Source organism: Lagenorhynchus albirostris, chromosome 2 (assembly GCF_949774975.1).
Source record: "Lagenorhynchus albirostris chromosome 2, mLagAlb1.1, whole genome shotgun sequence".
NCBI lineage: Eukaryota > Metazoa > Chordata > Mammalia > Artiodactyla > Delphinidae > Lagenorhynchus > Lagenorhynchus albirostris.
In genome coordinates, this window is record NC_083096.1 from 74,440,072 (window position 1) to 74,463,262 (window position 23,191).

Consider the following 23,191-nt stretch of genomic DNA (forward strand, 5'->3'; position numbering starts at 1 on the left):
GTTCACTTAGGAAATTTTAAGACGTCACTCCCTCTCAGAGGAAAATAGTTGCGTCCAATTCCCGCCCCCCAACGTGTCACGCGTGTCGGCTAAGAAGGCGGGGCCGTGACGTCAGAGTCTGGGCGGGTTGGACGGTTCCAAATGAGTTCTGGTAGGGGAGCTTTTATAGGCTCGAAGGCTGCCCTAGGAAGTAACCTTCTTTCTCTCCATAATCCATTTGTGCAGGCTTTAATTTAAAGTCACGGAAGCACGTGTGCGGGCTGACAGTCCTCTCCACGGCCATGAAGAAGACGGGGGCGGAACCCCTCCTTGTTGCCACTCCACCGAGTGGCCGCGTCCATTCTGGGCCAGGTGGCCTGATTTAAGGGGTAGGGAAAAGTGTCAGTTTTAGGGATCTCAAAGGGTGGCGGCCCCATGGCCCCGCTGGGAGGCGCCCCGCGGCTGGTGCTGCTGTTCAGCGGGAAGAGGAAATCCGGGAAGGACTTCGTGACCGAGGCGCTGCAGAGCAGGTGTCCGCGGGGCGGGGAAGGGGGAGGACAGGGGCGACCCCGAATCACGTGACACGAGGGGTATGTTGGGGTGTGATGGAGTGAGCTTTGGAGTTGAGGTCCTCGGGTTGCAGGGCAGAAGGAGCGCTGGGCGGTGAGAAGTGAAGGACTGTCACCGTCACGTAAAACAGCAGTCTGCACACGCCCGCCTCAAAGAACCAGGCGGCCACCTCTCCGAAGGCTGTAAGCTGTAGGTCTCTCCACGAAGCATTAGTAACAGTTACTACCAAGGCACTTTTTATACATCATTCTTAATCCTCCAGACAGTGTTGCGAGGTGATGGTTGCAGAAAAGGAAACTGAGTCACAGATAAAGGATTTGCCTCAGACCACACCTCAGTTGTATCAGACTTCAAAGACGAATCCTTGCCCAACACACCACCTAATCGCTGCGGTTTACTGAGCCTTTATTGTGTGTCACATAGTGTTGTTAGGTACTGCGTAGTATTATTAATCAGTATCTCCATTTCACAGATGAAGAAACTGAGACTCTGAAAAGTTAAAAACAAACAAACAAAAACCCAAACCCAAACTTGCCAGAAACACAAAGTAATCAGTAGATCCAGAACTCAAATTCAGCTTTAGCCTAGCTCCAAGGAGTGGGTTCCTTTTGCTTTACCTCACTGCTTCTCCTAATAATACCTTTTGCTCAGGTTTTCTCCCAAAGCAAGATGTTCTGTGTGGGAGCATTTTTGTTGGGCTAGGAGAGCACAGAAGCCTGAGAACGTGGAGTGGGGCTCCTCTCCTCTTGAAGGCCAGTGTGGTGAGGGTAACAGGAGGCTGCTTTGGGGCACCATGGGGGTTCTAAGAGGTTGCGGAAAAGCGCAGGGCAGAATTTGCCGCCCTAATCTTTCACCACTAAGTATCCGCCACCTTTTCCTAAGTAACATTTCTTCTTACCATCCAACACATAAATCAATTCGCGATCAGAAGCGCAGGCTCTGGAATTAGACTGCTGGGATTCAAATCCTGACTCAACCACTTATCTGAGTGTGATCTTGTACAAGTTTCTTTTCTTTTTTTTTGAATAAATAAATAAATAAATTTATTTATTTATTTTTGGCTGTGTTGGGTCTTTGTTGCTGCGCACGGGCTTTTTCTAGTTGTGGTGAGCGGGGGTTACTCTTCGTTGCAGTGCGCGGGCTTCTCATTGCGGTGGCTTCTTTGGTTGCAGAGCCGGGCTCTAGGTGCGTGGGCTTCAGTAGTTGTGGCACGCGGGCTCAGTAGTTGTGGCATGTGGGCTCTAGAGCGCAGGCTCAGTAGTTGTGGCGCACGGGGCTTAGTTGCTCCACGGCATGTGGGATCTTCCCGGACCAGGCCTCGAACCCGTGTCCCCTGCATTGGCAGGTGGATTCTTAACCACTGCGCCACTAGGGAAGCCTGTACAAGTTTCTCATGAGAAAGTTTTGTCATCTGTGAGATGGAGATAATAATAGGGTGATTGTAAGGATTAAATGAGATAACGCACATGAAGGGCTTGGAACAATTCTTGGCATTTAGTAAAGGCATAGGAACTAAATGTTGGCTTTTATATTTATTTTACCCATATTGGCTTTGTTACTTGCAACGGTGCTTTGGGTGAGTCAGTTTTGCTCACTCAACCTCAGTTTCCTCATCTGAAACATGGAAATAAGAACATCTATCTCACCATGTCAGTGTTTAAGTGAATCTGTAAGCATCTCAAGGTCAGGGCAGAAATCATGTATCTTATTCACATTCGTATCACCTGGCTCCAAATATAGAACCCAACAAATGGTTGGCTGAGTAAATTGAACAACTGAATGAATGAGTTATTTATGTGTGGTGACCAAGTCAGTTGAGACTGAGATACCCCTGGCTGTGAGATAACTAGTTCAGGGGCCCAGCAGTAACTGAATCCAGCCAGAATATTGCTAGGATGTTCACACTATAATTATGCTTTTATTTGTTTTCCCTGTTAGTTTCAGGGCTCTTTCACATTCGAGTTTCATAATAATCCTGTGGGAGACAGAAAAGAAACTGTTATTCCCATTTTACAGATGAGGAAATCAGGGAAGTTGAGACCTGACAAAGTTATACAGATGCCAGTAGCAGAAATGGGGCTTCACTCTTCTGGGGCCTGGAAGCTTTAGGTTAACGGGGTTCGGATCTCCCTGTCTCACAGACTTGGAGCTGACGTGTGTGCTGTCCTCCGGCTCTCCGGTCCACTCAAGAAGCAGTATGCTCAGGTAGGTGGTGGTTCTGTGGCATCTGGTGGGCTGGAAGAAGCCAGCTCCTGAGCTTTGGTTGCTGTGCTGTTGCTTGAGTCACTAAAAGCATCTCTCTGACTCCTTTTGGCAGGGTGGCAGACGGCTCTCCGCTTTCTATAAGTGGACCTTTTGGGGGCATTTTCTGTTTAAGTTTCTTTCCCATTGGCCTTACTCACTTGAGGCCACCTCCCTAGAGCGTGTTCAGGAAAGTGTGTCCAGAAAAGGCTGTAGACGCGAGTTGGCAGCTGTGATGCCGTGTTATTGGTAAGGGTCTGTCCCCTTATTCAAACAGTATGACACACATCACCCCCCCTCCCCCCATTAAAGCTGGCCTGCAACAACCTTGGAATTCTCCCCTTAGAAATATAATCACATGACAAAAGCAAGATGTAGAACACTGTATAGAGAATGCTGCATTTGTATAAAAATGGGGAAAATTGTAAATATATTTGCTCATATACTTAACCATTCAACAAATATTTATGGGGTGCATTCAGCACCGTTCTAGGCGCTTGGGATGTGTAAAAGCCTGGGCAGGATACATAAGAGACTGAACCATTGGCTGCCTCCAGGGAAGGGACCTACATGGCTGGGGAACAGAGGAGGGAGAGAGATTTTTCACTGTAAACGATGTTTATCTTTTGAATTTTGAACCATGTAGATTAAAAAAAATAGGACTGCAAAAAATAAATAGGAACTCTCAGGATCTTAGACTTCAGAAAGGGAGCCTGGAGGGTGGGATTAGCTCCCCACACAATGAAGAGCCTGATCTTCGCTTACATTTCTGTCCTTGACCTCTAGGTGCACCCTTCCAGGGACCTGTGCTCGTGGCCCCTTGGTCAGTTGGCCTGAGACTGAACTTCTGGGTCCACACAAAATGAATTTGTCCCCTCCTTCCATATGACGGCCCCATCTCCATGGGAAGCATTCTCCTGTACCATCGGGTCTTCTCCCACCACCTAAACAGACCCATTTGTAGGATGGCAGCCTGGGGGATCCTGGGAATAACAGATTCAGTGGTTTTCAATATATATATATATTTTTTTAGTGGGAACCTTTCCCAAATGAAATTGGATGCAGAAATTCCTTGTATCCCGTAGATAGACTGGGAGCGACTCTGAGTGGAGCAGAGGCACTCAGCCTTCCCCAGTGGGGCTTGGGCACCTCCAAACCCCAGGGCTCAGAGGAACAGTTTGAAAACCACTGATCTGCTTCCAAACTTCCCAAATTAGGCCCCACTCCAGACCAGTGATCCAGGCTGGAGGGTGGGTAGGGTGAGTGGGCAGGAGTTTGCATTTCTAAAACCCCAGTAGGAGACGGATAGGCCAGCCTGTGCCCACTGTTTTTAAGTCCAGCACCACTTCATCCATTACTCCCATTTGAAAACAACTTCAAAATGAAATGTTAATGCATTGATTTTTTAAGTTGCAATGGGGAATATAATTGACAAGTAGACCAAAATGCTCCTGGTGGCTAATCTTCCCCTGTGGTAAAAAGTACATGGTAGGGCTTCCCTGGTGGCGCAGTGGTTAAGAATCCGCCTGCCAATGCAGGAGACATGGGTTTGAGTCCTGGTCCGGGAAGATCCCACACGCCGCGGAGCAACTAAGCCCGTGTGCAACTGCTACTGAGCCTGTGCTCTAGAGCCCATGAGCCACAACTGCTGAGCTCACGTGCCACAACTACTGAAGCCCGTGCGCCTAGAGCCCGTGCACCGCAACGAAGAGAAGCCCCTGCTCGCCGCAGCTAGAGAAAGCAGCCAAAAAAAAAAAAAAAAAGTACATGGCAAACTAGTTTATAGTTTATAAATGGGAGATGGCTGCTGGCCCCACCTTGGAATAGGGGTCGGGTAGGTGATTTACCTTGCTGGGTCACGGCCCCTTCAGTTTGTACGTGAAGAAACTGAGTCTTTCGGGAGAGGGTCTTGCTGCAGTGAATGCCAGGGGAGCTGAAACCTGAACTGAGTGATGTTTTTCAGACCCCCCTCCCATCCTGGGGCCCTCTGGATGGACCCTCCTGCTCGTCAGTGTCCCTGGAGAAGGGAAGGCTGGGTCTGGAAGGGGTTACCTGGGGTAGTCAGAAGAGCCCCTCCTGCTCCAGGGGTCCAGGAGTGCCCAGAGCCAAATGTAGTGATGCTGATGCAGCAAAGGTGGCAGGAATTTGGGGATGAGGAAAGGGGTGAGGGGAAGGGGAGAGAGACAGGGAAGCCAAGTCTCCTGGGCTTTGGGATGGGGACAAACGATGCCAGAGGGGGTGTGGAAGGACACAGAATGTGATGTTTTCGGATTTCCCACTTTAGTTGAAGACTAAGCCTGCGCCCAAGGGAGGTAAACTAATTTCAGGTTTAGTTTAAGCCAGAAATAATTGGGAAGGTAAAACTGTTGCAAAAGAGAAAACCACATCACACATTTAAAGACAAACTGAAACAATCTCTGGATTATCCCAAGGCGTTTCTTCCATCTGCCAGTGGTTGGGAGTTCTTAGTTTCTAGGGCCCTTTCCCCTGCAGGCCTCTGGCCTGGCGGCAACCCCACGAGTCCTTGCGGCAGCCCTCAGGGAGGGCACGTGAGGGGAGGGGTGGCCCTCCCTCTGTTTTAGGGAAGACCTAAGTGAGGTTGAGAGGGTGGTGGCATAAACAGAATGTGCTTTGGACAGGAGCACGGCTTAGACTTCCAGAGACTCCTGGATGCCAGCACCTACAAGGAGCCCTTTCGGAGGGACATGATCCGCTGGGGGGAGGAGAAGCGCCAGGCCGACCCAGGCTTCTTCTGCAGGAAGATCGTGGAGGGTGTCTCCCAGCCCGTCTGGGTAAGTGGGCTCTATGGCAGCATTAGGAAAATCTGTTTTCCCCAGCCCTCTGCCTCTCCCCAGACATATCTCACATGTGTCCATTTCTCTCTCCCTACGGCCAGCCCCTGGTCCAAGCCCCCACTGTCTCTCACCTAGACGGTCGTAGCAGCCCTCACACGGGTGCCTGCTTCGGCTCTTGTTCCTTGTGATCCATTCATCACACAGCAGCCAGAGTGACCTTTTAAAAACATCAACCAAGTCCTGTTTAGAACCCTTTGTCCCACTGTTTTGAAGGACAAAATCAAAATCTGTAACGTGAACTTCTGGGCCTTGAATGATTGGCTCCTGCTGCCCTTTTAGCCTCCTTACTCCTTAAGCTGCAGCAACATTGGCCTTCTCTCTGTTCCTCAAATAAATCAAACCACTTCTGGAATCAAGGCCTCTGCCCGTGTCCTTCTACCTGCCCGGACTGCCCTTTCTATCCCTCTTCACCTGGTTAGCTCCAGCTCAGCTCCCATGGCACCTCTACAGGGAAGACTTCCCTGATGCCCAGGTCTTAACCGGCGCTCCTGGTCAGGTGCTCCCATAGCACCTTACCCTTTTCCCTCCTCATTCATTCTGGCAGCCAGTAGTATCTTCTTTTTTTTTTTTTTTTTTTTTTTTTTGCGGTACGCGGGCCTCTCACTGTTGTGGCCTCTCCTGTTGTGGAGCACAGGCTCTGGACGCGCAGGCTCAGCGGCCATGGCTCACGGGCCCAGCCGCTCCGCGGCATGTGGGATCTTCCTGGACCGGGCACGAACCCGTGTCCCCTGCATCGCCAGGCGGACTCTCAACCACTGTGCCACCAGGGAAGCCCCCAGTAGTATCTTCTTGTAGCAGGACTGGTTCCAGGTGATTTGGGGATACATCATGTGAAAATCTGATGAAGTCCCTGCTGTCAGGGTACTTACATTAAGCTAGGGGCAGAGGGAGTTAGGCCCTAATAAAATATAGAATATGTCAGGTGGAGATAAATACTAAGGGACAAAATAAAGCAGGCCAGGACTCTGAGGAGGGCTGGGTTGCTGCTTTATTAAAGGTGTCAGGAAGGTCTCACTGATGTGATGACGTTTGAGCGGGACCTGAAGGAAGTAAGGGAGTGACCCAGATGGATTTTTGTGGGTGAAGCGTGAGTGGCAGGAGGTGAGGTCAGATCATTGCAGATACTCTGGAAGAGCCTGGGGTTTCTCTGAGTGAGATGGGGACTCACTGGAGGGTTTGGAGCAGAGGAGAGGCATGGTCTGCTCTAAGGTTTGTAGAAAGCTCTCCCTGGCTGCTGCGGGAGGGCAAGAATGGAAGCAGAGAGGCCAGGCAGAGGATCTTTCCACAAGACAGCAAAATGGCCGTGGCTCAGCTTGGGGTGGTGGTGGAGTGGAGAGAAGGGGCGGATTCTGCACAGATTTTGAGGATAGAACCAATAGGATTTCCCGATATGATGGCTCTGGGGTGGAAGGACAGGAGACAAATCCAAGGTTTTTGTTCTGAGTAGCTAAACAGATGGAGTTGTGATTTACTGAGATAGGGACGGTGTGGAGGAACAGGTTTGGGGACAAAATCAGGAGTTCAGTTTCAGAGTGGTAAGGTAGAGATGCTTGTTGAGATGCGCTGTGATTACATGGTAATTAGTGAAGCTGCATCTTTAGAGTCTGTCTCTCCCACCAGACAGTGAGCTTCCTGAGGGCAAGCACCAGGTCTGTTGTGCTCACCACTCTATCCCCAGTGCCTAGCACAGTGCCCGGCACACAGTAGGTGTTTGACATAGTACTTGTTTAAGAGCTGGGTGAATGAACATGTCCGCAGCATGGACAGAAACAGCTGACCTCTTTATTCGCTTATTCATTCGTTCATTGACCATGTGCTCCTGAGTGCTCCTTATGTGTCAGACGGTGCTAAGGGCCAGGAATAGAGCAGTGAATGGAGACACAGTCCTTCCCCTCATGGAGCTGACTCTACAGAGTGCAGATCAGGCAGTAAACACACAAACAGATAAATAGTGACGGTTTCATGAATACTTAGTGCTCAGAGAAAAATTAAAAGCATATAAGAATTGAAAGGGACAGGAAGGGAGCCAGGATGGTAGGGACAGCCTCTCCGAGGAGGTGATATTTGAGCAGAAACCTCCATGAAGCAAGGGAGCCTCCCTCATGATTATCTCGGCAGAGGGAGTAGGATGTGCAAAGGCCCTGAGGAGGAGACCCGGTTGGTATGTTTAAGAAACAGCAAGGTTGTCAGTTGGCTGCAGCAGAATGAATGAAGGGAAAATGATGGGAAATAGGTGCCAGAGCTTATAGGTCCTTGTAAACTGGGGTGAGAGCTTTGGATTGTATTAGAATTATGGGAAAACTTTGAGAGATTTAGGGCAAGGGGTTGATGGGAATCACATTTACGTTTTAAAAGGTGCTGGGGGCAGGGACCGATTAGGGTATCTTTGTTTCTGGCACCAGTTTGCTCACCTGTAAAATGAGTGCATTGGATTGGCTGATCTGACTTCAAAGCTTGAGGTCTCTTCTTCAGCTCAGTGATGACCGACACGACCGTAGAATACAGTGTGGGCATATCGGGCTGTGGACTGCAGCAGTCAGGAAGGGCTGCCTGGAGGGAGGAGGGGATGTCCGTCCCAGCTGGCTGGGTAATAATAGGGAATGGGGCTACACTTTCCTGGGTTTTGTAGTCCATGCTCCTGTTCATTTGGACTGGGTCTGGGTCTTCTCCTCTTTCTCCCTTACCCCCTTGCCTTGTCCTGTTGCTCCCTGCACCATGTCCTGTTGGGCACTTGTTTGTGTCCTTTCCCTGCAGCTGGTGAGTGACACACGGAGGGTGTCTGACATCCAGTGGTTTCGGGAGGCCTATGGGGCTGTGACGCAGACGGTCCGCGTGGTGGCCACAGAGCAGAGCCGACAGCAGCGGGGCTGGGTGTTCACACCAGGTGAGCTGCTCACAACCTCTGCCCCAAGGCTCTGCACGCAGGCCAGCCGCCCCACCTGTAGACCAGGCCACCCACTCCTGGGCTCTCGGTCTGCTTCCGCTGTCTCCCTGGCAGGCTGTGGGGAGTGAGCAGGGGATTATAAAAAGGAGTCTGAGGCCTGGGGCTCAGGAGCACCTCCAGATTAAAAAGTGGAGTCGGGTAGAAGATGGTATCCTTGGGGATGAAGGTTGCCCCGTGACCTTGGCCTGGTATCCTTACCTGGGCTGCCTTCTCCAGGCCAGTGGGCTTCTGGAGGTCTGGCTGGGACCCATTCCCCTGGTCCTTCACCTTTGCTTTCCAGCCTGGTGGGGGGACTGACAATGGGTCAGAGGGTGGGCCTGACAAACTTCACTCCTGTTTGATTAACAGAGTAGGGGGAGGGGGGAGAGGAAGCTCTACTAGGCAGCCTTAGTGGTGCCAGCCCAGGACCTACTCTGTGGCCATTCAGAGGCATAGCTCATATGTCTTCCCTGCCCTAGGTCATTGTGACTTGGGGAAGTTCAGATCAGTGGGTACGACCCTTCCTAATGGCTGCTCACCTCCTGGGCACTCACTCTGGCCAGGCCCACGCTAAGCCCTTTAAACATTATCTCACTTTATAGTAGCAGCAAACCCACCAGGTAGATGCTCTTATTACCATTCTCATTGTCAGGTGAGAATGGCACACTCTGCCTTCCAAGAGAACTGAATCAGAGATACAGGGATAGAAATGGACACGACCAGCTTCACATAAAATGAAAACGAAATGGCCATTTGGGTTGTCTGTGGTTTGAGATGGCAGTGACAAGTGAAGGCTTAAGTCGGCGGGACCCTCTGGGGGGCTCAGGTGGCTGTGGACTGCTGAACCTGCTATCCTGGTGTTTCATGGGGTGGGGAAGTGCCCTTTGGGGTAAGTGGAGCTTGGTTCCGGAGGGACCAAGGGGAGTGCAAGGGAGGGTGGCTCCATGTGGGGTCAGCAGGCCACAATGCCCGATGCCTGGTGTTTGTCAGGAGGGATGGGGCCTGACCTCGCCGTACCTCCTCTGCAGGGGTGGATGATGCTGAGTCAGAATGTGGCCTGGACAACGTCGGGGCCTTCGATTGGGTCATTGAGAACCACGGAGATGAGCAGCACCTGGAGGAGCAGTTGGAGCACCTGATAGAATTTGTCCGCTCCAGACTTTAGCTGGCAGGTTCTAGGAGCGAGCGGGGGCTGCCAGGGTGAGGGGGGGCTCCCTGCGCCGAACATGTGGTTGCTGATGCTGGCCGAGGTTGGGGGAGCAGACAGAGGGCCTGTGTCAAGGTTTCTGGGGGCTGGTAGATGTCAGACAAGTTAAGAAACCACCAGGGACCTCATTTCTTCGTGGAAAGGACAGCCCTCCCTCTTTACAAGGAGACTTAAAGGGCAGAGATGGGTGAGTTGGCTGTGCTTGAAGCAGAAGCATCACCATCTCCATGGGTGCCAGACCTGTCAGCCTGTGGTGGCCTTGCTTCCCCGACTGGATGCTATCGGCCCCTTGTTCTCGGCAAGAGCCTGGGGCTCCCCAATGTGGATACTAATAAACCTTCTTGGAGCACCTGCTCAGAGCTGGACATCTCTCATTTCCCAGGTGACAACCCAGCCTGTGTGGCTCCGTAGGGCCTGGGTTGTCCTGGTGGCTGTGGGTTTCTGCTCTGCCTCCCAGCTGGGCGGGAACATATCTTGCAGAGGCTGACCTTGATCCGGGCCAAGTGGGTAAAAGTCTTGTGTGTGTCTGAGGCGGGATTGGAGTCTGAGGGTCTTGTCTTCTGGGACGGCCCCAAAAGAGGCTCAGTGTTCCACAGAAAGTGCCACCAGCAAGTGCCCAGAGGGACTGGGGTGTCATAGAGGCGCAGAGGCGCCAGAGCTTGATGGCACCTGGTAACCATTGTTTGGCCCTGGGCAAGTCACCATAAACCTCAGCTTTCCCATAGAAGGCCTTGGGCTTGACCCCTTTTATTTATATAGCCTTATACAATTTCTAAATTTCTTCCAGATTCTTCACAGCCACCCTGTGAAATATTCGAGGAGTGCATTTTCATCTGCATTTAGCAGATGCCAAGGACTCAGAGAAGTGAACAACTTGCCCAGGGTGGAGGGTTAGTATGTGTTTGTACTCCGGCCAGGACACAGGCTGCCTGACTCCTGACCAGGCCCCTTGGCCACGTGCCTTTGGGGTACGGTGCAAAGCCCTGTGGCTCCTGGCTGTCCTCAGGCCTAGCCTGAGCCCACCAACTCTCTGGCCCTGGCTTTGTCCTCCTCCTACAAATCCTGTGGGTCCTCACTCATAAGGGGACAACCAAAGAAATTCCATCAGTTTCACCATGACCCAAACTGAACTCTACATATTCCTGCCCACATCTCCTCCCTACATCACCTCTTCCTGATGCTAGTTCCCTGGCTCTTCAGTTAACCAGGCCTGAAAGCTTGACAGTCATCGTGGACTCCTCCATGTCCCCTGACCCCCGGCTAATCAGCCCCCAGGTTCTGTTAACCTGCCCTCCCTGTGTCTGTTACTGTAGGGAAGTCTGTGTGCCCAATGCATAGTGAGGCCAAACAATACTAAAACGTCAGAGTTTGGAGCAGAGAAAGGTTTATTGCAGGGCCGTGCAAGGAGACAGGTGGCTCGTGCCTTAAAAACCCTGAACTCCCCTCAAGCTTTCAGCAAAGCCCTTTTATAGGAAAGGTGAGGGAGGGCTGTGGTTAGTTGTTGCAAACTTCTTTGGTGTCAGATCCTTTGTTCCTGAGGTCAGGTCACGATGTTCCTGTAAACCTCCACCAAAACAAATGTTATTCTCTGTTCTAACCAGAAAGGGCAAGGTCCCAAAGGCCCAACTTTTACTCTCTGAGGTCCAGGTCCTGGCTTAGAGGAGGGGGTCCCTGCGGAGGTCAGTTACCCTGCCGGGAGCGTTGGTGTAGCACCCAGTATGGGTCTTACCGCCAGTGCCCAGGCCCGGCTGAAGAGGCAGATCTCCGCTGGCAGCACCCTCAGGGCTAGGTCCCCAGACCCTGCCCAGCCATCATCACTGAGGGAGCCAGGCGCGCAAGGACCCAACTGGCCCTCAGGCTCCTCAGGCCGCCCAAACAGCAGGGCCAGGTCACGCGGACTGCGAGCCATGTAGAACTGCTGCTGCCATTAGGGTCGCAGAGGCGGGGATGGGGGAGAGGTTCACTGCAGCCTCAAGGCCTGGGCCCAGCCAGTGGGCGGCCATGGAGAGGGCGTGAGCTCTGCAGGACACAGCCTTCAGCCTGTCGCTGGGCGCCCAGCTCACCGGCAGGCCCCGAGGCCAGAAGGCCTGGAGGGCCCCGGGGAGAAGGCTGTGACCCGCCTCTTACCGCACTCTCTGCCACGAGGACCACTGCGAGGCTGACTGTTGGTGGGGCGGGGCCTCTCACCGCGGCGTTCAGGGTCTCGCGCTAACAGCCGCGAGCTAAGGGCTGCGTCCCCGCCCCGCCCCTATTACGTGTCTTCTCTCTGGGATTCTCACTGGAAGGTAAACTCCCTGATAGTTGGGCCGTGTCTGTCTTGTAGTTGTAGCCCTGCCTCCTTAAGGTGTACAACATGATATATTTGTGTTTTTTTTGCAGTACGCGGGCTTCTCACTGTTGTGGCCTCTCCCGTTGCGGAGCACAGGCTCCGGACGCGCAGGCTCAGCAGCCATGGCTCACAGGCCCAGCCGCTCCATGGCATGTGGGATCTTCCTGGACCGGGGCACGAACCCGTGCTCCCTGCATCGGCAGGCGGACTCTCAAACCACTGCGCCACCAGGGAAGCCCCAACATGATATTTTGATACATGTATATATTATGAAATGATTACCACAAAACAAGGTTAGTTAACACCTCTGCCACTTCACATAACTGCCATTTTTTTGGGTGGTGGTGAGAACATTTAACAACCTCCAGGTATATAATACAGTATTGCTGAGTGCGGTGACTATGTGGTACATTAGATCCCCAGAACTTATTCATCTCATAACTGGAAGTTTGTAACCTCTAGCCAACATCTCTGCATTTCTCCAGCTCCTAGCCCCTGGCAGCCACCATTTTACTTGTGTTTCTATGAGTTCAGCTTTTTAGATTCCATATATAAGTGAGATCATGCAGTATTTGTCTTTCTTTGTCTGAATTATTTCACTTAGCATAATGCCCTCAAAGTTCATCCATGTTGTTGCCAAAGTCAGGGTTTCCCTCTTTTTTTTTTCTGGTTGAATAATATTCCGTTCTGTGTATATATATCACACTTTCTTGATCCATTTGTCCACTGATGAACAATTAGGTTGTTTCCATATCTTGGCTATTGTGAATAATGCTACAATGAACATGGGGGTGCAGATATGTCTTTGAGATAGTTACTTCCTTTCCTTCAGATATATCAGATATATCTATCTATCTGTCTCCTTCCTTAAATATCAAGGAGGCAGGGATGAAGCAGAGAAGGGGAGGTGGCTCTCATATTCCCTTGGTAGTGGCGCTGAGCTGGTTCCTGGCTCTGGGTATTTGGAAGAGTCACAGGATGTGACTTGGGAAGCCAGCGGGTCCACTCCCCACCCTTTGACAAGTTGGCACTGATGCCTCTTAACATGGGAGGCCCCAGTGGCTAACCAGTCACTTCTGCTGGATTTGAAGTTTTTCAACACTTAAAAAAAACCCCAAACTGATACTTCTCTAAATATCAAAATCAGTAATAACCCTGACTTTTGATACCCTATGTTTTGATGAGAACTTTAGCTGCTTTTTTTTCAAGACATTTTGTCTGTGGTTATGATCTCGGAGTATAGCTCTTATTTTTTAATATAATGTGTATGTTCTTATATTTTTTATAAGGTTAAAAAATATATATATATATTTATGGCTGCATCGGGTCTTCGTCGCTGTGCATGGGCTTTCTCTAGTTGCTGTGAGCAGGGGCTACTCTTCGTTGCAGTGCGTGGGCTTCTCATTGCGGTGGCTTCTCTTGTTGTGGAGTACGGGCTCTAGGCCCATGGGTTTTAGTAGTTGTGGCTCACGGGCTTAGTTGCTCCATGGAATGTGGGATCTTCCCAGACCAGGGCTCTAACCCGTGTCCCCTGCATTGGCAGGTGGATTCTTAACCACTGCGCCACCAGGGAGGTCCCTATATGTTCTTTTAATAATTATTTGTATCACTAACATTCTCTTAAAAATTTTGTTATTCCACTTCTAAACTGCTGAATTGAGGCATAGTTGGCATGTAATAACTGCACATATTTAAAGTGTACAATTTGATAAGTTTTGACATTTGTATTGATATATATCCGTGAAACCAGTATCACAATCACAGTGAACATATCCATCACCCTCAGAAGCTTCACCATGTCTCCTCCTCTTGCCTCTCCCAACCCCTGTCCCCAGGCAGCCACTGATTTGCCTTCTGTCTCTATAGATTAGTTTGCATTTTCAATAATTTTGTATAAATGAGTCATACAGTATACATTTTTTTGGTCTGATTTCTTTCACTTAGCATAATTATTTGAGATCCATCTACATTATTGCAGGTTCATGTCAATAGTTCATTTCTTTTTATTGCTGGTGTGTGGTATGAATATACCACCATTGTCTGTCCATTCACCTGTTGGACATTTGGGTTGTTTCCAGTGTTTGGATATGACAAATAAAGCAGCTATGAACATTTATATACAAGTTTTTGTGTGGACATGTACATTTATGTACAAGTTTTTGTGTGGACATGTATTTTCATTTCTCTTGTTAAAAGTTAAGAAGTTACCTTCTTAACTTTTTAAGGAACCGCCAAACTGTTTTCCAAAGTGGTTGTACTACATGCCCACCAGTACTGAATGAGAGTTATAGTTGCTTCATATCCTCACCAATACTTGGTATGGTCAGTCTTTTTAGTTTTACCTATTCTAGTAGGCATATAGTGGTACCTCATTAGCATTTTATTTGCATTTCTCTAATGATTAATTTGTTACAAATCCTATGTTCAGTTTTGATAAAATCTCTCAACAAACTAGGAATAGAATGGAAGATCCTCTACCTGAAAAAGAACATCTACAAAAATCCTATAGCTAACAGCATACTTTATAGTGAAATACTAAATGCTTTCACTCTAAGACTGGGAATGAGGCAGGGTTGTCCACTCTTATCACCTATTCAACATCATATTGGAGGTTCTGGTCAGTGCAATAAGACAAGAAAAAATAGAAGGCATCCAGATTGGGAGCGAAGAAGTAAAACTGTGTTTATTCATATATGACATGATCATTTATATAGAAAATTTGATGGAATCTCCAAAAAAACTACTAGAACCGATAAGTGAGTTCAACAAGATTTCAGGATACAAGAGCAATACATAAAAATCAATTGGGGCTCCCCTGTTGGCACAGTGGTTAAGAATCCGCCTGCCAGTGCAGGGGACACGGGTTTGGGCCCTAGTCTGGGAGGATCCCACATGCTCTGGAGCAACTAAGCTCATGCACCACAACTGCTGAGCCTGTGCTCTGGAGCCCACGAGCTACAACCACTGAAGCCCGTGTGCCACAACTGCTGAAGCCCACGCGCCTAGAGCCCGTGCTCTGCAACAACAAAAGAAGCCACCACAATGAGAAGCCCGTGCACCACAATGAAGAGTAGCCCCTGCTCACCTCAGCTAGAGAAAGCCCTTGTGCAGCAACGAAGAGCCAACACAGCCAAAAATAAATAAATAAATTTACAAAAAAAAAGTAAACCTTTAAAAAAAATAGCATAAAAACATGGAATAGAGATAAATCTGATAAAAGACATGCCAAACCTGTACACTGAAATTTATAAAACATTGCTGAGAGGAATTAAAGAAGACCTAAAAAACAGAGATTATACCATATTCATAGATTAGAAAACTCAATATTAAGATATTCATTTTTATTGACATCATTACATACAGTGAAATGTACTGACCTTAAGTGTACAATTCAGCAAGTTTGACAATGTGCACACCTGTGGAACAAAACGCCTTTATAAGATAGAGATATTGATATCACTCTAGGTTTCTTTTTTTTTTTTGGCAATACGCGGGCCTCTCACGGATGCGGCCCCACCCCCACCCCCCGCTGCGGAGCACAGGCTCCGGACGCACAGGTCCAGCGGCCGTGGCTCACGGGCCCATCCGCTCCGCGGCATGTGGGATCCTCCCGGACCGGGGCACGAACCCGCGTCCCCTGCATCGGCAGGCGGACTCCCAACCACTGTGCCACCAGGGAAGCCCTCTATGTTTCTTTTTAACCCTTCCCAGTCAACCTCTGTCCTCCCAGAAACAACTATTGTTTTGATTTCTTTCACCATAGATTAATTTTGCCTATTCTGGAATTTCATATAAATGGCTAACATCCAATTTTAAAACACATTTACAATTATTTATTTATTTATTGGCCATGCCATGTAGCTTGCCAGTCTTAGTTCCCCACCAGGGATTGAACCTGGGCCACGGCACTGAAAGTGCGGAGTCCTAACTACTGGGCCACCAGGGAATTCCCCAACGATAATTTATTTTTTACACTTAACTGGTTTACTGCTCACTTTCAATTCTTTAATGATACCTCAACTTCCCCAGTTTGAATTTTGTATTTTAATTTCTCTCGAGACAGTTGATGTATCTTCAAATGCTTTTTTCAACAAGGGCATGTGGGTGATATAATTTTCAGAACCCCTGTGAAAGAGAGAATGACATTCTGTTGCCTCTACATGTGGACAATGACTTGGCTGGCTTAGGATTCATGACCTGGTTCCACTGTCTGCTTGTGTTTAATATTGCAGAGTCTGAGGTCACCTTGAGTTTTGTTCCTTTGAAGATAACCTCCTTTTTCTGTCTGGATGCTTTGGATTTTTTTTTTTTTCTTTTTGGCCTTCATTTTTGAAATTCAAATTCTGGCATTCTCCAAGGCAGAATGTGGACATGTTTCAAGAGAAAAAAGTTGGCGCTCATTGTTCCCTATAAAGTGTTATGGAGAAATGAGATGGAAATTTAAATGGTTTCATGCATCCAAGTGCCTGCTGTGACGTGAAGTAGTCCCCTTGACAGAGATGTTGCCTCTATCAACGTCTTGGGGAGCTCCCCTTTGGTTTGAGGAGTTGGTCTCAGGAATGACAAATTCTCACTCTCTGAAAACGTATTTGGGTTTTGGAAACAGCCAAAGGAAATCTGGTGCTAAATTCTGCTGAGGGGAGTGAGGTGAGAGATGCACTTTTTGGCTAGAATAAAGAATGCCTATAGTGGAACAACTCTAAAACTTCCTCAGAGCCAGTTCTAGAGAGGAATTTTTAAAAGTTGTCTTATTGTCCATGCCTCTGTGCCTTTGGATATGCCATTCCCTCTGCCTGCAGTACCCTTTCCAGTGGCTTTCACTTGGACCTTCACAACTAAGGGTTGGACCACTGCACTCCCTGAGTGTCTCGTAGTGTGTGCTTTCTCACTGCTTCATCACTCTGTGAGCAATTCAGGAAAGGTTTTTTGTTTTGTTTATTGAATCTTTGTCTGGTGCCTGGCATGTAGTAGGTCTCAATAAATGTTTGTGGAAATGGAAAAGCTTTTTAAGTGTTAGGAGAGAATATGACCTCCCAAGCTTACTATCTTGAATTCGTCAATGTTCGTTATGGAGAGTGTGTCTGAAGCAATAACTCACTGACTCCTCTTGCATTACTCTTATTTATAAACAGTGGTGTGCTGGTAAATGTTGAAAAATTGGCTCTCTGGGGGGAAGAAAGGCCCCATTCGACTATTTCTGTGATGTAAATACTCCTGCTACGGCTGATTTCAAGCTACTAACATCATGTCAACTGGCTAGCAAAATTCCTGAACATTTAAATTAGCTCTTGCAAACTTGCTCCAGTACATCACCATGAAAATTCTACACCTCTTTTGTTTTTCCACCATTACCCATTTTGTCTGGGTGGCTTTTTTGCTGTTTATACAGCACATGTGTTGTATATTTTATCCCTTGCATCAGTCCAATTATTACTCTTATCCTCAGAGACTAAGGGACTTCTCCAAGGTGGCAAAGCGTTCCTGTCTATTCCTGGGTTTGGTCTCTGTCTGGAGCTCACTGCCAGCACCATGAGGGGCTGGAGAGATATGTGTTTTGCCCAGTCTTCTGTTTGCTGGTGTTGAGGTAAGCTGCCTGGAAGGACCCAAGGACCTGTTCTTGGCCCAGGACGTCCCTGCTGGCCACCAAGCTGGGACGTTTGCTGGCCTTTGTCATGTTCACTTGTGACCCGATAAACAGGTGACAAGGAGGTTCGCAACTTTTATTATATGGGGATGAGCAGCTGTCACTTTCATGGCCTAATTCAGGATCTGGATGGTGCCTCATTGTCTGACAGCTGAGTGAAGTGATGCGCTCCTCTTTACAGTTTAGGGTTTTAACCTATTTCTTCCAGGTTCATCCAGGGAGTGTCCAGTCAAAGCTGAGTTCCTAGGGAGCCCAAGATGAGGGCGGTGAGGGCTCCCCCAGGAGGTGAGAGATGGACCTGCTGCCTGCTTCCTGCTTTGGTGGTGGGTTTTTTTTTTTGATGTGCACCATTTTTAAAGTCTTTATTGAATTTGTTACAATATTTCTTCTGTTTTATGTTTTGGTTTTTTGGCCGTGAGGCATGTGGGATCTTAGCTCCCCGACCAGGGATTGAACCCGCACCCCCTGCATTGGAAGGTGACGTCTTAACCATTGGACCGCCAAGGAAGTTCCTCTTGCTTGGTTTTTGTCTTAAATGATATCCACTTTCAGGGCCTGTGGAAGGTCTGTGTTAGGGACTGTGTTAGGTTTTCTGGGGAGTCACCCAGATATGTGACATCATAGAAAGCAAGTACTATAGTGGAACTCAGTGATCTAGCTTCAGATCCTTCACTTACAGATGAGGAAACTGAGGCCCAGTGAGGGGAAGTGTTTTGCTCAACGTCATACAGCAATAGTGGCAATGCCAGGACTAGGCCCCAGGGCTCCTGACTCCCCATGCAGGTCTCATCCCCTGCCCTTCGTTTCCCTGTGGGAGCATGAGCCTTGTGCCCTTTATCAGAGGGTGGCAGAGAAGGCCCAGCTTGAGCTCTGGGGAGATCCGCCAGGTTCCCTGCTTCCTGGGTTTTTCCAGACTTCCCTGAGGAGGCTGGGCCACCTGCCTATGCCACCTGGTGTGTTCTGTTTAGATGAGTCAAGCTGTACCAGGAGAGGCCACAGAGGCCGCTTCCCAGGAGGGAACACTCGTGGCATGAGGGGGATGAGGAGGGGAGAGATGGGTGTACACCTGGACCTGCCGTTCCTTGGAGGCTGGGGCTGGGATGCTGGAGGTGGAGGGCCCTGCCCTGCACCACGGCTGCTTTCCATCTGGGCGTTGACAGTGTCTGCTAAGTGGAGACCTTCCCAGCAATGTGTCTGTATCGTGAAAGCTCTGGTGAATTTCCAGGCACACCCAGACCTGAGCCAGTGGTACTTTTGGCAACTCATGTCTCCCGCTGCTGTGGCTGGCTGATCCTGCAAGGTGGTGTGGAGGCCCCAGGAGAGCTGGCCTGGGCTGATCATTGTCCTAGCAGATCTGGGATGTTCCAGGAACTATGATAAGTCCTGTTGAGTATTGGCCAAGCAAGCCAGGAAGGGCGGGGAGCTGAGGCCTTGGATCCGTTTGGCAAAGTAATTTTCAGCACCTGCCCTCTCGAGGGAGCACCAGGAAGGGGAGGTGCTCAGACCTTGCCCCAGTGGGGGGAGGGGCACAGGGAGGATATTAACTCAGGCGTCAGGCTTTACAGTTTACCATGTGTTTTCATGCATAATATTTCATTCCATTCTCCCAGTAGCCCTATTATTGTTCCCATTTTAGACTGAAGAAATGGGGACAGAGAAAGGTGAGTGACTTTGCCCAGCATGCTTTGTCATCAGGTTTGAATCCTACCTGTCATTATCCAGCTGTGGAACCTTGAGCAGGTTAGGTCACTTTCTTGATTCCCACCTGTAAAACGGGAATCTTGCTACTACTGCAGAGGTTGTGCAGGTAGCACTGTGCTTGCCCTTCGGGAGCTCACCTAATGAGACTTCTTCTTTTCCCCCCTTGTCCCAAACCACATGGCCAGCAACCGGGGAGTTGGGCCTGGAATTTAGGTTTCTTTCCCTCTGATATGTGTGAGATAAACTTGGCATTTTTGAAAAGGAATTCTTACTGAGAGATAAAGGGAAACACAAACACAGAAATGAGTGTGTGAACTAAGGGCAGAGTGCTGAGGCCAAGTCTGTGGTGCTGAGCCTCGGGCTGGCTTGCCTGGGGCTCACCCACACCTACCTCTGGCCCTTTGTCCCCTCTCAGTGTGTCTGGCTGGCCTAGACTTGCATGGGCCCCCTGGCAGGTCCTCCAGGGTCCTTAATGCCTTCCCAGAAGTTTCTCCCACCTGCTCTGGGATTGGGCCCTCAGGGCGGGCTCGCTGATGGATTGTTTGAGCCCACCTTGAACTGGGAGGGGGTGCTCAACCAGAGTCAGCCCTGGAGCAGGCTCAGCTGTGCCCTTTGGAGGCCCCAGGGCCCAGAGCGGCTTCTCAGCACACCTCAGGATGCCCACCCCTTCCCACCCTGGCACGCAGGCCGCAGAGGTTTTTCAATTGATTGTCATTTTTCAAATGACATGTCTGGGAGGTCCACACTCAGGATGGTACTGGGCATGCAAGCACAAGTCAGGTGCGATTGAGGGCTTGTTCAGACCTGGTTTACTTCTGTCAGTCATTCCTTTTTTTAAAAAAAATAAATTTATTTTATTTATTTATTTTTGGCTGCGTTGGGTCTTTGTTGCTGCACGTGGGCTTTCTCTAGTTGCAGAGTAGGGGCTACTCTTCGTTGCGGTACGTGGGCTTCTCATTGCAGTGGCTTCTCTTGTTGCGGAACATGGGCTCTAGGCAGGTGGGCTTCAGTAGTTGTGGCTCGCAGGCTCTAGAGCGTAGCCTCTGTAGCTGTTGCACACGGGCTTAGTTGCTCCGCGGCATGTGGGATCTTCCTGGACCAGGGCTCGAACCCGTGTCCCCTGCATTGGCAGGCGGATTCTTAACCACTGCACCACCAGGGAAGTCCTTGTCAATCAGTCTTCAGAGGCCTCACTTTCATGACATCTGGTGGGATTGAACTTGACCAACTCAGAAAAATCCCAATTGTCCGTTACTTTCAGCTTCCATTAAGCCAAGCTGGTACGGGCTCACTCCTCCCTCCCTCCCTCCCTTCCTTCCATGATTTTGATGGTCACTGATTTAGCTACTGCAGCAATTCTCCCCTCTCCCCACCACCTCTGCCCCCTGGCAAGGGTTATGGGTTATATTCAGTACACAATGTACACAGTTTTTTGGTCCCAGGACATGGTGACCTATGGAGGCCTGTACTCATAATTAGGTAATTATTTTATTTTATTCTGTATTTTTTTGCTAAATATCTCAGGCAGGCCCTGTTCCTGCGGCTTCAGCCTCATCCCTTGAATAAATGTTCTGTGCTCTGCTCTCCAGCCATCCTGAACTTATGGATCCCAGTTCCTGGAATCACCAGGCTCTTGCTCATTTCTGTGCTTTTGAGTGTACTGTACCCTCTGCCTGGAACACCGTTGCCCTGTTGTTCTCTTGGCTCACTCCTCCTCCGGCGTTCGTTCTCTGCTTATGTGTCACTTTCTTGCCCTGTGCTCCCTCCCCAGGGTGAGGTGTCCTTGCTCTGGAATTCCATAGCCCCCTGGTCTAGCCTTACCACCCCCTGTGAAGGTCTGCTTAATCATGCTCCCTGCTGCCCTCTGAGCTCTGTGAGGTTGGGGCCGGTCCCTCTTACTTATGGAACTCCCAGCACTTAGTGCAGTACCTATCACATAGTAGCAGGCAGTAAATATTGTCAAATGAGTGAATGAGAGAGTGAACCATGGCCAGTCAGGAGGCCACGATTATGACCATGAAAGTGACCAGGCTCTGGGGCATACGGGTCCCTTAACTCAGATGCCAGACACACAGTGGTGGTTTGGCCATGCTGATGTTGTCTCTATTCCAGGCTGGGGAGGTGATGGCAGCCAGCGTGGCAGAGCCCCAACCTGTGTCCCCCACCTCCCCTCCTCAACTCCGTTCTTCTCCCACCCCTCCTGCCTTGGTGGTGGAGGGCCTGCCCCAGTTCTTGTCAATGCTTCACTCCCCACTAGTGTCCCATGCCCCCATCTAGGGCTTGGCTGCATCAATTAGCTCCTCTCCCTTGGATTTCCCAGTTTCTCCATCTTCCACTATCCTGAAACAGCTTCCCTTCCATCTGCTGACCCCTCAAGTACCATCTCGGTTCTCTCCTCCCTTCACTCCTTAACACTCTACAATTGGACCTCTGCTCCCATCTCTTATGAAACTGCTTCTTACAGATGACCCACCATGCACACAGTGTTTTCAGTTCTCACTCATGACCTGTCTGCATCAGCAGATACGACCACCCACTCCCTCTTTCTTGCTTTCTTTTTATTTATTTATTTATTTGTTTATTTATTTATTTACTTATTTATGGCTGTGTTGGGTCTTCGTTGCTGCGCGTGGGCTTTCTCTAATTGTGGCGAGTGGGGGCTACTCTTTGTTGCGGTGCGCAGGCTTCTCATTGCAGTGGCTTCTCGTTGCAGAGCACGGGCTCTAGGTGTGCAGGCTTCAGCAGTTGTGGCAAGCGGGCTCAGCAGTTGTGGCTCACAGGCTCTAGAGCGCAGGCTCAGTAGTTGTGGCACATGGGCTTAGTTGCTCCATGGCATGTGGGATCTTCCCCGACCAGGGCTTGAACCCGTGTCCCCTGCATTGGCAGGCGGATTCTTAACCACTGAGCCACCAGGGAAGCCCCCTCTTTCTGGAATTCACTTTTTTTTGGCTCTCCTGCCTCTCTGCTCCTCTTGCCTTTTCTATTTCTGACCCCTCTTCTCTTCTTGTCCTAGAAATACAGGTGTTCCTCAGGCCCTCGCCTTCTGTTCTCTCTCTTCCCCCCTCCGTTGGTGAGGTCGTCTTGATGTGGATGACTCCCAAACTTTCTTGCTTTGCTACATGGACGTTCCACTAGTTATACTCAGACCAGCCTTGTCATCACCCCTCAAAGCCTGCTCCTTCCAGAACATGCTCTGTTCCATTGCTCAAACTGTAGCAGGGTGCCCTGGCTGAAACCAATCCCTCAGACTTTTGAAACCTTGATGAAAAACTCTCATGGAAAGGTCACAAGAAGTTTTTGTCTTTGGAGGTGGTGACTTCATTTCACTTTTGGATCAGGCAATTCCTTTGTTTCAGGAAAATTGCCCAAAGCAACCCTTTCATTACGCACATGTGAAGTAAGCATTTACCCATTGTTCTCAGGGAGAGGTGAAGTCACGGGTTCCCTGAGTGCACTCACAGCTGTGCAGTCATTCTGTTTGGTAACAGCAGCTCTTGCATATAGTTGAGTCAGAGCTCTGCCTCTGAGACGTTGTCATTTTTGGGGGCGATGGAGGGGTGTTTGCAGGGGGAAGTATTTCTTGAATCTGTGTGAATATAGAGGACACTGAGCTGCAGACTGCTGTTTGTTCTTGGGCATTTTAATTTTTTAAAATTTTATTTGGCTGTGCTGTGCAGCCTGAGGGACCTTAGTTCCCCAACCAGGGATCGAACCTGTGCCCCCTGCATTGGGAACACAGAGC

The 23,191-nt window shown here is 49.5% G+C and overlaps 1 protein-coding gene across 3 annotated transcripts; it reads left to right on the forward strand.

Moving 5' to 3' along the window:
* Nucleotides 1-293: 293 nt before the first annotated feature.
* Nucleotides 294-14,227, forward strand: PMVK (phosphomevalonate kinase). 3 transcript variants are annotated; one of them, XM_060137352.1, is made up of 9 exons: nucleotides 294-509; nucleotides 2,691-2,754; nucleotides 2,867-3,039; nucleotides 3,577-3,613; nucleotides 5,430-5,582; nucleotides 8,400-8,529; nucleotides 9,597-10,278; nucleotides 10,563-10,665; nucleotides 12,155-14,227. In XM_060137352.1, the coding sequence occupies exons 1-7, from the start codon at nucleotides 415-417 to the stop codon at nucleotides 9,731-9,733; spliced, it is 789 nt and encodes a 262-aa protein (XP_059993335.1). In that variant the 5' UTR covers nucleotides 294-414; the 3' UTR covers nucleotides 9,734-10,278; nucleotides 10,563-10,665; nucleotides 12,155-14,227. The 3 variants fall into 3 exon arrangements, with proteins under 3 accessions (XP_059993335.1, XP_059993338.1, XP_059993344.1); XM_060137355.1 differs by lacking the exons at nucleotides 2,867-3,039; nucleotides 3,577-3,613 and having other exon boundaries at nucleotides 318-509; XM_060137361.1 differs by lacking the exons at nucleotides 294-509; nucleotides 2,867-3,039; nucleotides 3,577-3,613 and adding an exon at nucleotides 711-731.
* Nucleotides 14,228-23,191: the final 8,964 nt, after the last annotated feature.

Coding starts and splice junctions, on each gene's coding strand:
- PMVK (XM_060137352.1), top strand. CDS start 415: ATGGCCCCGCTGGGAGGCGCCCCGCGGCTGGTGCTGCTGTTCAGCGGG. Junction 510..2,690: donor ACCGAGGCGCTGCAGAGCAG/GTGTCCGCGGGG, acceptor CCTGTCTCACAG/ACTTGGAGCTGACGTGTGTG. Junction 3,040..3,576: donor GCTGTGATGCCGTGTTATTG/GTAAGGGTCTGT, acceptor CTTGACCTCTAG/GTGCACCCTTCCAGGGACCT.